Raw genomic sequence first — 15,988 nt, 5'->3', positions numbered from 1 at the left:
GTCCCCAGTGCCTGTTGGAAATGTACGGTCCCCAAGGCCTCGGAAGATCCATCCCACCGCTGAATTTTACCTCACCACACGATGGCGTCAAGATGGAGACCACTGGGTCTGTGATGCGTGCCCCCTCTCCCAAGCCCTGACACCCGGCACTACTTCAGCAGTGGCGCCTCTGCACCACGTGGCGCCTGCTCGCTGGCTCCCTGTCGCCATGGCTAATTTGCCTTGCTTGTTATCCCTACTTCAACTAAGGTGTTCTCCCCCTGTCTCTTTTTATGCACAAGTACGGCTAATCTGTCATGACTTACCTAACAGTTTTTATTCTAGTGTTTACTCTCTACTGCTCTTTCATTCTCGGGGGTGGGGGGTTGGTGGTGGTATTTTTTGTTTGTTTGTTTGTTTTGTATATAATGCTCTGGTCTATTATTTCTCTTAAATTCAAATAGGTGCAAGCAATCTGCCTATTTCATCCACGTGTTCTTGGATGCTATTGCCTGAGCATTTATATATTGAGAGACATCGTGTTTTATTATAAATTATTCTTTTTTTTTCTTCTTTATTATAATTAGCTTTATTTGCCTTTTTCAAAATGATGTATGTAGAATGGCCATAGCATCTGTGAACTGCATTTCAAGGTAGAGGGGACATTACAAAGGGGACGCTGGCTGTAAGGGGGCTGAGAACCACACTCCACAGTGGGAGAAAGGGTGTGAGGAACTTGTCTGCCTCTTTGTTCGGGCCCACAGAGGGAGAAAGGATGCGCCCACGGCTCCGTAGCTACCGAGTGGACGCGGACCAGGCTTCCTGAATCGTCCGGCCCTCCCCTAAGCCCAAGTTCATCTTTCGTCTCCCGGAGCTCAACCTCGCAGTTCAAAGCTGACATTGCTGGGAAAGGAGTTGAAGCCCTCATGTCTAACTCCCCTGGGGCACTCCTGCCCCTGATTTAAGGAATCTGGCTCTCCCAGGGGATTGTTAGCAACAAGTTTTCTCAGTTACTTGTCACCCCCTAGCGTCCAGCATGGGTAAGAGCACAAAGTAAGCCAACTTGACTTACAGGGTGAATTTAGTACTTTTTCAAAGAGAAACATGAGTCCAACTCTTCCCACGCCCTCCACCAAACCAAGTGAGGAGCCCGGGTTCGTTGCCTCCCCGTTCTTCCACACACAGTCCACACTTTGCAGAGCAGATGGAAGTCCCAGATGCCTGGGACTCAGCCTCCAGGCATGGAGGGTGGGCGATAAGAGAGGCAGGTGGGCCTTGCCGTCTCCAGGGGGGCAGAGCAGGAGGGGGCAGTGCCCTCCGGGGAGAACCAGGAGAAGAGTGCCTGCGACTTTCAGCAGCCATTTGTGTCAGGGGAGTTAATGATTTACCACACGCTCGTTTCACAACTTACCAAGGGTCAGCTTCCCTTGACATGCGTGAGTTCGGTCCTTTCTGCTCCTCACCCCTTGCCAGCTCCCACCCAGAAGGCGCCCCAGGCAGCCTACAGCATGATCTCCATCACCGAATGGCAGAGTGAGTGCGCAGCCTGTGCTCAAGGGGGCTGGGCTGGAAGGGGGTATCCAGGCTGGGGTGGGGTGGAGATGACCCCTCCCAGCTGGGATCTCTCTCTGGGGAACCCACAAGGCAACCTCTGGAGCCAATGTCAGGGAGCTGCTGTGTTGTGAGCCAGCAGGGTCAGGGCTGGGGCCAGGGCTGGGTGTGGCTCCCCTGCCTTCCAGTGGGTGGGGGGTTGCTCAGGACCCCTAGGTGGCAGAGGCTGGTGCCTGGGGAGGACTGGCAAGTTCAGCACTCAAGCTAGTCCCTTTTCCATTCAGGGTCTTAGACCTGGGATGCTGCAAAGGTGGACTCAGGAGGCCTCTGCCCATTCAGACATCTGTCCTCCTCAAAAATTCAGGATCTCCTGTAGTTATAGGTCCCTTCTCATCAGAAACTAAACCCCACTCCCCTCCCCAAACCACCATATCCTCGCTCCTGAACTTCCTTCCCCTTCCTTTGGGGGAGGAAGCAGGCGGTAGTCCACAGGTCTGGGGGAGGGGAGAACCATGGCTCTGTGAGCTTCACATGCGTGAGTTACTCAAAGCCTCTGAGCCCCAGTGTTTCATCTGTAAAGTGGAGGTAATATTCATTCATTCTCTGAACAAATTTGTCTCCTCTCTGTGCCAAGCACTGTGTTGGGCCTAGGGTATATGACAGTGGCACAGATGTATTCTCTGCTTACATTCTAGGTCACTAACAGATAAAGAAGCCAGTGTGTAGTATGTCAGATGGTGATGCGTCCTGGGGACAAAAACAGAATAGGATAAGAAGGCTAGGGAGTGCATATAGGGTGGTCAGGAAAGGCTTCACTGGGAAGGTGCCTTTTATACAGAGACCCACAGGAAGTGACCAAGCAAAGCTGTGCAGCTATCTGAAGGGTAAATGTTCTAGCAGGACAGAACAGCCAGTGCAAAGGCCCTGAGGTATTAGGATACTTGGTGTGTCTGAAGAACAAAGAGGCTAGTGTGGATGGAGCAAAGTGAGTAAAAGGGAGAGTAGTAGGAGTTTAGTCAGGAAGGTCACTGAAGGGCCAGAATGTGTAAGAACTTTGGTTTTATCTCCAAAATATGGGAAATGATTGGAGGGTTTGGGGTATAGGAGTGATATGGTCTATTTACATTTTTAAGAAATCAATTCGGATGCTGAGTTGAGAATAGAGCGTAGAGGGCTGAGGTCAGCAACAGTGAGACCAGTTCTGGGGTGAGACAAAGTGCAGGAGACCAGTTCTGAGGTGAAAGGAAGTGCAGGAGACGAGTCTGAGGTGACACATGGTGCAGGAGACCAGTTCTGAGGGGACACGAAGAGCAGGAGACGAGTCCGAGGTGACACATGGTGCAGGAGACCAGTCCGAGGTGAGACATGGTGCAAGAGACATGGTGCCGGAGATGAGTCTGAGGTGAGATATGGTGTAGGACACCAGTCTGAGGTGAGACGTGGTGCAGGAGACAAATCAGAGGTGAGACGAGGTGCAGGAGAGCAATCCGAGGTGAGACATGGTGCAGGAGACGAGTCTGAGGTGAGACAAGGTGCAGGAGACCAGTCCAAGGTGAGACATGCTGAACAAGACCCGTTCTGAGGTGAAACAAGGTTCAGGAGAGCATTCCGAGGTGAGACAAGGTGCAGGAGACGAGTCTGAGGTGAGACGAAGTGCAGGAGACCAGTCCGAGGTGAGACGAGGTGCAGGAGATGACTCTGAGGTCAGAAATGGTGCAGGAGAACTGTCCAAGTGAGACATTGTGCAGGAGACCATTCCGAGGTGAGAAGAGGTGCAGGAGACCAGTCTCAGTTGAGACATGGTGCAGGAGACCAGTCTGACTGAGAGATCGTGTAGGAGACCCGTTTGAGGTTAGAGATGGTGCAGGAGACCTTGGTGGTAGCAGTGAACTGGTGGGAGGTGGTCAATTCTGGGTCTGCATTCAGTAAATTGCTGAAAGGACTTATGGATGCATTGGATGGGGACTATGAGAGAAAGAAGTCAAGAATGCCTCCAGTATTTTAGCCTGAGCATTTAGAAGGTCGAGTAGCAGGGAAAGGAGGAGTTGGGTTTTAGACATGTTGAGTTTGATGTGCTATGAGACATCCAGGTGAGATGTCAAGTAGGCAGTCAGGATGAGTCTGGGATAGAGAGAGAAATTTGGCAGTTGCCAGCACATAGATGGTATTTAAAACCATGAGGGACCATGAGATGCTCTGGGGCACAGTTTCTCAGCCTCCCCACTACTGACATTTTCAGGCAGGGTAATTCTTTGTTGCGGAGGCTGTCCTGTGCCTTATAGGATTTTAGCAGCATCCATGGCCTCTACCCACTAGATGCCAGTAGCACACTCCCACTCCTAGTTGTGACAACCAAAAATGTCTCCAGACATTACCAAATGTCCCCTAGGGAACAAAATCATCCCCTGCCCCACCCCCCAACTCCCCAGTTGAGAACCACTGACCTAGGGAATAAAAATATAGAGAGAAGAGAGCTGAGGCCAGAGCCCAATGGCAACCCAACATGTTATTAAACCAACATGTGATCAGCCCTATGAGACAGAGAAAGGAGGGAACCAGATTTATGTCAGGGAGGGGAGAGTGGACCAGTTTTACCTGGGGTCCTACAATTGCATTGAGATTTGAAGGATGATTATGCAGTTAAGCAGATAAACAAGTGGGAGTAAACCACATACTCAAAGGCCCTGAGGCAGGAAGTTTCATCAGGGAAACAATTATGTGATTGGAGCATGGCAGGCAAGGGCGATAGCGGCAGGAGATAAAGTTGGATCAGCAGGCCTAGGTCCCATCATGCTGGGCCTATAAGCCAAGGTGTGGATGGGAGGACTCTGTTTCATTCTAAGCCCGCTGTGAAGCCACCAAGGATTCTCCGCAGTGCACGAATGTGATTGGATTGTGTGTTTCCAAGATCCCTGACTGCTGTGTGGAGAAGGGATAAGAGGGTGGCAGGAAGGAAGCAGGAGACTAAGTGGAGAATGTTGCAGGAGTGCAGGAAAGAGGTGATGGTGGCTTGCAACGCAGCGGAAGAGTGAAGCAAAATGGACAGCCTTCAAGACATGTGCAGGAAGACGAAGCAATGAAGTGTAGCTGTGGGTTGAATGGCGGAGGGTGGCAGGAGCAGTGAGGAGACTCAGTGATGGCTCTCTGGCTTCTGCCACAAGCTGCTGGCTGGGTAGTGATGACATTTTTACTCATTTGGGGTAAACGAAGGGAGGTGCGGGTTTAAGGAAGGAAGATTAATAGCTCAGTTTGGACCTGTTGAGTTCACAATGCCTTGGAGAGAGAAAACCAAGCAGATATGCCAAGTAGGCAGCTGGATATGAGTTTGGAAGCTCAAAGACAGGCATGGCTAGAAAGATAAATATGGATGTTGTCAGCACACGAGTGATACTCAAAGACATGGGATACACGTGAAAATAGAATGAGAGGAGAAGCGAGCTCGAGCCAAAGCCCTGAGCAATTCAAATCCCAAGAGGAAGAGAGAGAAGTAGGAGCTGGCAAGAGAGACTGGGAAAGAGTGGTCAGAGCAGCAGGAGGAAAGCAACCATCCCGTGTCGTGGAAACCGAGAGAAGATCCTTCCAAAAGGGAGTGGCCAACCGCTGACAGATGAGGACTGGCGCCTGTCCATTGGATTTGGGAACATGGACGTCACAGGGAGCCAAAGCAAGAGCAATTTCTGTGGACGGGTGTAGGGGGCGGAAGTGGACTGGACAGGGTTGGTTAAAGGCACTTTTTCTAGAGCCAGACTTTAAATCCTGGTTCTGCCAGCTTCTGGCTGTGTACCCCTGGCGGTGTTTTAGTTCTGCTTCTGAAATGGGGCTAATGGCATATGTATCTCATAGGTAGTTATGAAAAGTAAATGAGTTAGTACTTAAAGTGCTCAGACTGTGCCTGGCACCGTGTGTTCAGTAGTGTTCGCAGTTATTACTTTTAATCACTATTGTTAACTTCGAAAAGTGAAGGGAAGCTCTTTCTCTTTCCATTTCCCTCCTTCCTCTTCCTGAACTTCAGTCCTAAAGCCATTAGGTGGAAGGGGAGTGCCCAGAGTGGGTGTCAGAGCTCTAGCTGGTGGAGGGGTGTCCACTCTGGGTTGGCCTGGAGCCAAGGCAGGGTGCCGAGCGTATCCGGGAGGGTCGGGGTAGGAGTGGAGAATGACTTCACAGTGGAGGGGCCTGGCAGACGCTGCCTTGATCAAGTGATTAGAGAAACCTCCTCAGCGATGGGTCAAATTGAAATCGTGTGTCACCTCACAGAGGCAGTGAGAAAAAAAAGCACTACCTCTTGTTGATATTTCCGCATATCCTGCATCTAGTCCCGACGAAACATCGGACAAACCCAAACAGAGGGACAGCTGCAAAATAACAGGCGCGAACCTTCAAAAGTGCCCAGGTCACGTCAAGGAGAGACCGAGGAGCTCTTCCAGACATAAGAGACTAAAGAGACGTGGCAACCAAATGCCACCGGGGATTCTGAACTGGGTCGTTTTGCTGTAAAGGATATTCCTGGGACAACCGGGCCCCCGCCGGTCTCTGCGCCGCGGCCCGACAGCGCCGCCGGCCTCCAGCAGGGGGCGCGCCGCCCCAGCTGTGGATCCAGGACCGCGGTGGGCTCGGTGCTTCATCCCTCCTGGGGACACGCCCGTCCCCCCCCCCCCCCCCCGCCATGCTTGGGGCGCCGCGAAGAACTTCTGGAGCAGGTGCTGCTGGTCACTTGACTGAACCGCTACGCTACTCCGGAAGCGACAGGCCGAGGAAGGTCTGAGGCTTGCCGGGGAGACGGACAGTTTCTGACCCTTTTCTTTGGGTTTTGTGTCCACGGCGCAGTGTCTCCACCGAACACTGGAAGACTAAGTGGGACCCGTAAAGAAGGCTGCCCCAGCACGGGAAAATTCTGGAATTGCACCAGCCCTCCAAGAAGGGTGTGGAACAAGTTGGAAAAGTAATAACCATGCAAACCAGCAAATCATTGTTGCAGAAGAAAGTATAATATAGAACAGAAGACATGAAGTGTGGATTTGAGAAACTTACGCCGTTTTCACAAAATGAGTAAAAGGCTGTTCTTAAGTGTTCACAGGGTGGGCATATGGATACTTAACAAAATACAATAAAATGTTGACATTGTGTTTCCACATAAAAACATCTACTGAGGAGATAGAGGGGCAGGGTGTATCATCAGAGCTAGGATCAATGACATATTTTTATGGCAGGTATAAGCTAATAAATTTATCTTGTAATTCAATTTATTTAAACTAAAAAAAAAACCAACAATTTACTCTTTTCTCCCCGCCCCGGCAACCACCAATCTGTTCTCTGTTTCTATGAACTTGGTTTTTGTTTTTAGGTTCCGCATGTAAGTGAAATCATACAGTATTTGTCTTCCTCTGTCTGACTTAGTTCGCTTTGCATAATGCCCTCAAGGTCCATCTATGTTGTGCAAATGGCAGGATTTCATTCTGTTTTTATGGCTGAATAATATTCCATGGTGTATATATATATATCACAATATTTTTATAACAGGCATAAAAACTTAAAATATCTTTGTCATTCAGATTGAAGAAATATGATTGTGGTCTTCCTCCACAATATCCTGGCCTACATAAAATTATCACGACCAAGTAGATGTACTTCTGGATCCTCAGCTTATTATTTCTGAGGACAGAAAAGTCACACAATATAAACAGACAGAGCACAACCTTCGTAATGACCCAAGGGGGTTGTACTCTGCCCAGGGTCCTAGGTTCTAAGAGATTTAATTCAGGCAGGCATGACTGGGAGGAGACATAGGAAACAAGCTCGACTAGATCCTGGAGATTTGTGAGAAACAGGAGGAATCAGCCATTAGTAGAAGACAGATTCTGGGCAGCTGGGCGATATGTTGAGAGAAATGATATTGTGTTGGGTCCTAACAAAATCTAGCTCTGCCAAAAGGGAGATCCAATAAGACAGGCATTTTTCTGGACTGTAAATTGAGTGATGTTTCAGTCTATAATTTTTTTTTTTTTCTGGTGAGGAAGATTGTCCCTGAGCTGACATCTGTGCCCATCTTCCTCTGTTTTGTATATGGGATGTTGCCACAGCATGCCTTAATGAGCGATGCATAGGTCTGCGCCTGAGATCCGAACCCACGGGCCGCCGAGGCGGAGCGCACAAACTTAACCACTACACCACCAGGCCGGCCCCTCAGTCTATAATTTGAATGATAAATCTCATGTCTATATTTTTAATGATTCTTTTAAAGAAGCCCTTTGGCCTTATTTCTATACTGGAACTGATCCTAATCCTCTTAAAATCTGTAAAGTAACAGATTATGAAAGTAACTACACGGAAGACGGTTGTGTTGTTTCATTTTCTTTCAGTTGTAAATATAACTTAGCCAATAAATCTAGTCTCAATAATTTTGTTTTTATTTTGTTTTTATAGTTCTGCCTCTTAACAACCAGACTTTTAACAACTTTTTACAACTATCTATAAATGCATGGCAATAATACCAATTTCACAGAGATTTTGAGGATCAATTCTAAGATGTTAGTTAACAAGTCCAGTAAGATTTTTCTCTTTAAAAATTACCTATATGTTTTCTTTAAGGAAATTAAGCCAACTTCAATTTTAAAAAATTAAGCCATTTTTAATAAAGTTATGCATGTTGTAGTTTAAAAAGATACTCTTGCCATGTCCCTATCTACCATAAAATTTACAATAAAAAGAAAATAAGGCATTCTAGTTATATTAAGTATCTAAAGCAAGTTCAAAACCGTATGTAGAATATAAACTTGAAGTCATACAACCCAATCAGTAATTTTTTAAAAGGAAGCAACAAAATTCCATTTATAATAGCATCAGAAAGAATAAAATACTTAGGAATAAACTTAACCAAGGCAGCAAAAGATTTTTACATTGAAAACTACAATATGTTGCTGAAAGAAATTTTAAAAGACACAAATAAATAGAAAGATCCTGTGTTCATGGATTGTAAGACTTAATATTGTTAAGATGTCACTACTACCCAAAGAAATCTACAGATTCAATGCAATCTCTATCAAAATCCCAATGGTGTTTTTTGCAGAAATAGAAAAATCCATCCTAAAATTGATATGGAATCTCAAGAGATCTCAAATAGCTAAAGCAATCTTGAAAAAGGAGAGCAAATTGGAAGTTTCACACTTCCTGATTTCAAAACTTATTACAAAGCTACAGTAATCAAAACAGTGTGAGACTGGTATAAAGAGAGACACATAGACTGATGAAATATAATGGAGAGCCCAGAAATACACGCTGGCATATATGGCCAAATGATTTTCAACAAAGGTTCCAAGACCATTCAATGGGGAAAGGACAGGCTTTTCAACAAATGATATTGGAAAAACTGGATATCCACAGGCAAAAGACTGAAATTGGACCCTTACCTTATGCCATAAGGTTTATACATATATACCAAATTAACAGAAAGTTCATTTTAGATCAAAGTAAGAGCTAAAACTATAACTCTTAGAAGAAAACATAGGAGAAAAGCTTCCTAACATTGGATTTGACAGTGATTTCTGGGATATAATACCAAAAGCACAGGCAACTAAAGAAAAAATAGATAAATTGAACTATCAAAATTAAAAACTTTTATGCATCAAAGGACACAATCAACAGAGTGAAAAGGCAACCTATGTAGTGGGAGAAAATATTTGCAAGTCATACATCTGATAAGGGGTTAATATCCAGAATATATAAAGAACTCCTACAACTCAACAACAAAAAACCCAAACAACCTGTTTAAAAAATGGGCAAAGGACTTGAATAGACATTTCTTCAGAGAAGATATACAAATGACCAACAAGCACATGAAAAGATGCTCAACATCACTAACCAGTAGGGAAATGCAAATCAAACCTCATACCTATTAGGATGGATGCTATCAAAAACAAAACAAAACAAAAAACAGAATACAACAAGTGTTGGTGAGGATGTGAAGAAATGGGAACCCTTGTTCACATGTAAATGGTGCAGCCACAATGGGAAACAGTATGGCGGTTCCTCAAAAAATTAAAACTAGGGGCCGGGGCCAGCCCCGTGGCTTAGCGGTTAAGTGTGCGCGCTCCGCTACCGGCGGCCGGGGTTCGGATCCCAGGCGCGCACCGACGCACCTCTTCTCCGGCCATGCTGAGACCGCGTCCCACATACAGCAACTAGAAGGATGTGCAACTATGACATACAACTATCTTCTGGGGCTTTGGGGGAAAAAAAAAGAGGAGGATTGGCAATAGATGTTAGCTCAGAGCCAGTCTTCCTCAGCAAAAAGAGGAGAATTAGCACGGATGTTAGCTCAGGGCTGATCTTCCTCACAAAAAAAAAAAAGAAAAAAAATAGGGGCCGGCCTGGTGGCACAGTGGTTAAGTGCGTGTGCTTCGCTGCAGCAGCCCTGGGTTTGCAGGTTTGCAGGTTTGGATCCCAGGCACGCACTGACCCATTGCTTGTCGAGCCATGCTGTGGCAGCGTCCCATGTAAAGTAGAGGAAAATGGGCATGGATGTTAGCCCAGGGCCAATCATCCTCAGCAAAAAAGAGGAGGATTGGCATCGGATGTTAGCTCAGGGCTGATCTTCCTCAAAAAAAAAAAAAAAATTAAAAATAGAACTACCATATGATCTAGCAATTCCACTTCTGGGTATATATCCAAAAGAAGTGAGCAGGGTCTCGAAGAGATATTTGCACACCCATGCTCATAGCAGCATTACTTACAATAGCCACAAGGCAAAAGCAACCCAAGTGTCTATGGATGATGAATAGATAAACGAAATGTGGTCTATCCATACAATGGAATATTATTCAGCCTTAAAAAGGAAGGAAATCCTGTCACATGCTACAACATGGATGAACCTTGAGGATATTATGCTGAGTGAAATAAGCCAGGCACAAAAAAGACAAATACTGTATGACTCTACTCACATGAGGTTCCTAGAGTAGTCAGAATCATAGAGACGAAAAGTAGAATTGTGGGTGCCAGGGTCTGATGGAGTGGGGAAGGGGAGTTAGTGTTTAATGGGGATGGAGTTTCAGTTTTGCAAGATGAAAAGAGCTCTGGAGATGGATGGTGGTGATGCACAACAATGTGAATGATGTACTTAATGCCACTGGACTGTATACTTAAAAATGGTTAACATGGTAAATTTTATGTGTATTTTATCATAATTTAAAATAAAAAATTCAATCAATTCAATTTAAAAATGAAGCAACACAATGACTTGTCATTTGTTGACTATCAGAGTGGCAAAGATAAGATAAATTAACAATTCTGCCTGATGAAGAGGGTTTAAGAAAAAAGGAACTTCATAACCTGTTATTACAACTCTTCTTGAGCAGAGTAATCTGAAAAGTGTATCAAACTGTCAAAAATGTAGCCCTTGACCAAACAAGAGAGCCTTAATACCCTGCACTTCTGTGCTGTGCTCAGTGGCTCTGAGCACACTCCTGCAGCTTCAAAGAAGACCCTGAGACACCAAGCTGGAAGCCACCCGCAGACTGGGCGGGGCTCAGTCAGCACGGGTCCAACCCTGCACAGACCTGCCCAGCACTGACATTGGGAGGCTCAGGGGTGTGTGGCAGGGCCCCCAAGGTGGCTGCTGCAGGAGGGGGGAGGAGAATGGAGCAGGTGCAGGCTAGGGTGTAGGCTCCCAGGTGGGAATGACGAGCACATTCCTGATTGACGACTTCCATTTCTCCAGTCAAGTGTGAGAACTCATCACTCGAAAGCTGGGGCAGTTTAGAGGAGGAAGGAGATGGTGTGAAGAGTTGTTCAAGCCTCTTGAGAAGTAGAGCAGGACAGCCGGGTGGTTCTGAGACCCTCTGGGGCTGGCAGTCGTGAGTTCTCAGTGGTACCCTCCTGCCCGGGCGCGGGTTGGGCATCAGCGGCTCCCAAGGGGAAGAGGACAGGAACAGAGTAGGCAGGCGGTTGTCTTAGGCCAGGAGCCAACCCTGATAATGATCTGGGTGATGTAGCATTTGAAGACAAGGGGAAGCTGAAAATAGAAAGCAGTGAGGGTAGCACCAGCCGCCTCGTGGGGCTGTTGTGAGGACAGAATGCCATAACATGTAGAACCGACCAGCAGTTCCGGGTGCTAAACAGAGATTCGTGCCCATCCTTCCTTTCCCCTCCTGTCTCATCATTCCCTGAGAGCAGTGAAGTGAGATTCCTGGATGGAAATGGAGCCACCCCTTCCCCCAGCCCGAGAGGGTTCCTGTCCAGCACCAATGGGGGAAAGTTCCAGCATCCCAGCCCGCTCCCCAAAGCCCATCCCACCACCACCTCCTTGCCAATCGCAGAGATTGGTTGGGCACCACTGGCTTCGGCATCTTCTTCATCCTCTTTGGAATACTCCTGTACTTTGATTCGGTGCTCCTGGCCTTCGGAAACGTGAGTGCCCAGCCCTGTGTACCTCCCCCACCAACCTACCTGAGGTCTCTATTGCTGGGGGGGTCAGCCCAAGTTCATGCAGATCATGCCCATCCAGGCGTCAGACACCATCAAGCCTGGGCAGGCGAGTGTCGCTGGGGGTGGACAGTGAGGCCTGCTGGGCATGGAGAGTCTGAGGACCTGGATTCTCATGCCAAGCTCTGAGTGAGGCCCTGGGGGTGCCAAGATGAATCAGACACTGTTCCTGCCATCGGAATCCCACCGTCCAGGGACAGGGATGTAACATGAACATACACGACTAGGAAGGAGGGCAGGGGCAGCAGTAAAGTCACAGTAAGATAAACACATTTAATACGAAACAAGGTGCTTGGAGGAAAAGCACACCCAGTGGGAGGAAGGATGAAAAGGAACGTGGAAAGGAAATGGGCGTGGAGGAGGACAAAGCACTGCCAGGTGGGTGGAACGTGCTGGAAGAAAGCCAGACTTAAATTTGGTGGGGGCCTAGGCACTCTGAAGGGATCAGCAGCAGCCAAGCTGAAGACGGTGACAGGGTCTTAGAGCGGAGGGCCTGAGTGCAACTCCACAGGCAGTGGAGCCTCAACGATTCCCTGTGACTTTGGGTGGGGCCGCCTAACCTATTTAGGCCTCATTTGTGAGACAAAGAGGCTTTCACTATCTATCCCATCTTCCATGGGAGGTTTGATGAGAAATAAAGTCCTATATGAAGAAGCACTTAGGATCCAAGAAATTGGGTCCAATTGGGTGAGAAGCCGGGGACCTTTCAAGTTCTCTTGTCCATCCCCGTGCCTCTGGGCCGTTCCATTCCTAACAAGCCCAAATCACTCAAGGCTCCGGGAATTTGCCATGTTGCTGGGTCGCCCTCTCTCATGTCGTCCCTCCTTGAAGAGTTAGCAAGCCCTGCCCCGTGCCTCACGGCAGAACACCTGGCCCCTGACTCCCGAGGGGCTGGTGTGCGGGTGCTCACGCTCCTCTCCCTGACCCCCAGCTCCTGTTCCTGGCCGGCCTCTCCATCATCATGGGCCTGAGGAAGACACTTGCCTTTTTCTTCCAGAGGCACAAGCTCAAGGGGACCAGCCTCTTCCTGCGGGGTGTGGTCATTGTGCTCCTGCGCTGGCCCCTCCTGGGCATATGCCTGGAAACCTACGGATTCTTTAGCCTCTTCAAGTGAGCGCCGGTCCCCTTCCCCTGGACGGGTCCACAGGGCCTCTGAGTAGCTGAGATCACCACCCCCGGGTGGGCAGCACCATCAGCAGAGTGTGTAGAGGCTGAACTTTATCCTGCAAGAGATGGGAGCCACTGAAGGATTGAAAACAGGAGGAGTGTCAGGCAGACACTCGGAAAGGCCCCTCCTCCAGTAGGTGGAAGGGTAAATTGGAGGGATCAGCCCATCCATCAGCAAACACTGAGCACCTGCAGTATGCCCAGCACTGTGCCCATCGCCAGGGAGGGGCCACGGGGCCTGCCCTCAAGTCCAATGATCCAGATGAGGAGGAAGGGCAATGAGCCAGCATTTGCCAGGCCCCTAACATGCACCAAGCACGGTCACAATCATTATCTCATTTTGTCGTCTCCACAACCCACTGTAGGATTGTCCTCTACAGATCAGGAAACCAACGCTCAGAGAGGCTGCCCCCTGCCCGAGGCCTCACAAGTCGTGTGCAGAGGATCTGAACTTGATCCAGGTGTCTCTGGCTCCTGGCCCCACACCCCTCAGCCTGGCCCCTGTCAGCCTGGGCCTGGGGAAAGGCAGAGTGGAACTCAGGAAGGATGTGTGGCCACATTCAGGGCCAGGGAGGTGTCCTAGAGGAAGCGGGACCTTGAGGGGTGGGGAGGGTCTCAGAGAAGACTGGAGGGTGCTTAACGAGAAGAAAGGAAAGGCTATCAGGGAAGATGGGGGTGTGAGGGGAGACTCAAGTGTCTTGGGGCCCTGTGGAGAGAATGGGGTAGGGTGGGGGATGATGGGGGATGGAGAATCATGGCTATGGACTCATGGGAAGGAGCTGGGGGCAGGAGCCCCTGGGTCCTCATGTGGCCTCCATTCGCTCAGTGCAGCCCTGAAAACACCTTGATTCGCCTGAACACCCTAGACCTCATAGACATCAGAGAGTGTGGCTTCAAGAAACTGAATTTCCTCACCATGTTCTGCCATCTATTTATTCAATATTCACATACGACATTACTCAGTCATTTATTCAGTCAAGTACATAAAAAGCATCTACTGCATGCCAAATGCAGGGCTGGTGTGGGGATACGGCACGAAACGAGGAGAAACTTCCTGTGGAACTTGCAATTTAGTAGGGGACAAGTAAATTCTGACAATAGCTCCCATTTATGGAGGGCTTAGAGGTGTGAGGGGGGCCACCGCAGGTGCAGTAGTTCCAACCAGAAGTAACCCTTGACAAAGGCACCTTGCAGCAGCATTGTAAGAGATAAAAAATAATAATAATCAGAGCTATCAGGACCTCAGAGATGCAGGTGAACCTCAGGGAGTTGAGGCCCAAGGAAAGGAGACAGCTCAGCCAGAATTCAAATTTCTAACCCCTCACCTCTCCACTAGACACAGGGCTCTCTTCCCATGCCAACCGGCCCTTCCAAGCCCTTTGAAGGATCACACATCTTTCCCCAGCCAGGCTTGCCAGAGGGGCTTTGATAAGAGTGGGGGTGCCAGGGTGTGTGGGGGAATGAACACATTCCCTGGAGCCCAGGAGACCTGCAGCAGGTGGTGCACACCCAACCAAGGGAGGAGAAGACAGCAACAATCATAAAAACAAACTCTCCAGAGCATTTCTTGTGTAAGGTCCTCTGATGTAGATACTATTATTATTAACCCCATTTTACAGTTGGAAACTGAGATTCAGAGAAGTGAAGGACTTTGCCCAAGTTTCTGCAGTGCCAGTAAGTGGCAGAGCCAAGATCTGAACCCAAGGAGTCTGACCCCAGGGCCTTCATTCTTAGCCACTCCACTTGGCTGCCCAAGAAACAGAGGTGCAGAACAAAGCCCGTCCCCAGTGCCCAGGAGTCCATTCTCCTGGGAGCCAAAGCTGGAGCCTTTTGGTGGACCTCAGCCTCATTATTCTCTGTGCTCCCCTCCCGAGCCATGACTGACCCCTCCTCTACTCCTGTGCTCCTAGGGGCTTTTTCCCTGTGGCCTTTGGCTTCCTGGGCAATGCCTCCAACATCCCCTTCCTGAGTGCGGTTAGTGGCTTATGCATGTGGCGTGATGGGGGTGCCTTGGGGTAGGGGAGCACAGGGAGTTGGTAAAACTGCTGCCCCAGGTGCAGAGGACCTCTCCCATCTCCCCTGAGACCCCCTTCCCCAGGTTGGCCAGCCCCAGCTCCTCTTCCCCCCGCTGCGCCATCTCCATTTGACAGGAGCAGACGAGGTGAGGGGACTCGTGAGCAGCTGTGCCTAAGGTGTGAGTAGACAGGAAGGTGGCTATTAATAGCTCCTTATTAGAGCCCAAGAAACAAAGACTCAGATGGTCTAGGTGACTCAGCCAGAAAGTGCCAGAGATTTCTGGGGAGCTGGCTGAGTCTGGGCCCCAGGCATGAAGAGGATGTGTGACAGCCAATGACAGCAGGAAAAGCAGATGGCAGATTCTGTCCTCTCCTTGGGGCAGGCAGGGGGCAGTGGTCCCCAGCCCCCCCCCTTTTTCTGAAGCACCTGACAGGATATGAGCTCTCTGAGAAGCCCAGGGAGGGCCTACGGCCAGCACCTTGACACGCCCGCCAGCTGGGCACACCCTGAGGCCCCTCTCCATATCTGCACTTGGAACTGCCCCTGCTCTCAAGGCCGGCTCCGTTCCATAATAACCTAGATATTGAGTCTGCTCCACACTCTTTGTCTGGAGTAATGATTCTTGGCTCCCACAGCTGTTCCGGAGGCTTCAAGGCACAAGCTCAATGGTCTGAACAGCAGAGATGAGCTCCTTGAAGTTGGATCATTGGTTGACGGGCTGGAAAAGAAATGGGGCCCAACCCCTCATGCCCCAACCCTGCACTTAGTCATCTCCCGTCATACCCGGACCTCTCCAAGGCCA

General features: G+C 48.9%; 1 protein-coding gene across 1 annotated transcript; it reads left to right on the top strand.

The window, feature by feature from the left end:
- Positions 1–1,321: 1,321 nt before the first annotated feature.
- GOLT1A (golgi transport 1A) lies at positions 1,322–15,860 on the top strand. The gene is made up of 6 exons (XM_087418192.1): positions 1,322–1,512; positions 2,571–2,573; positions 11,840–11,928; positions 12,935–13,113; positions 15,081–15,144; positions 15,822–15,860. Exons 1-6 carry the CDS (start codon positions 1,359–1,361, stop codon positions 15,858–15,860), a joined length of 528 nt encoding a protein of 175 aa, XP_087274318.1. The 5' UTR covers positions 1,322–1,358.
- Positions 15,861–15,988: the final 128 nt, after the last annotated feature.

This window comes from Ceratotherium simum, chromosome 2, assembly GCF_057802395.1.
Source record: "Ceratotherium simum simum isolate JZ-2026a chromosome 2, ASM5780239v1, whole genome shotgun sequence".
NCBI classification, from domain to species: Eukaryota; Metazoa; Chordata; class Mammalia; order Perissodactyla; family Rhinocerotidae; genus Ceratotherium; species Ceratotherium simum.
This window is presented reverse-complemented; position numbering and strand designations above follow the sequence as displayed.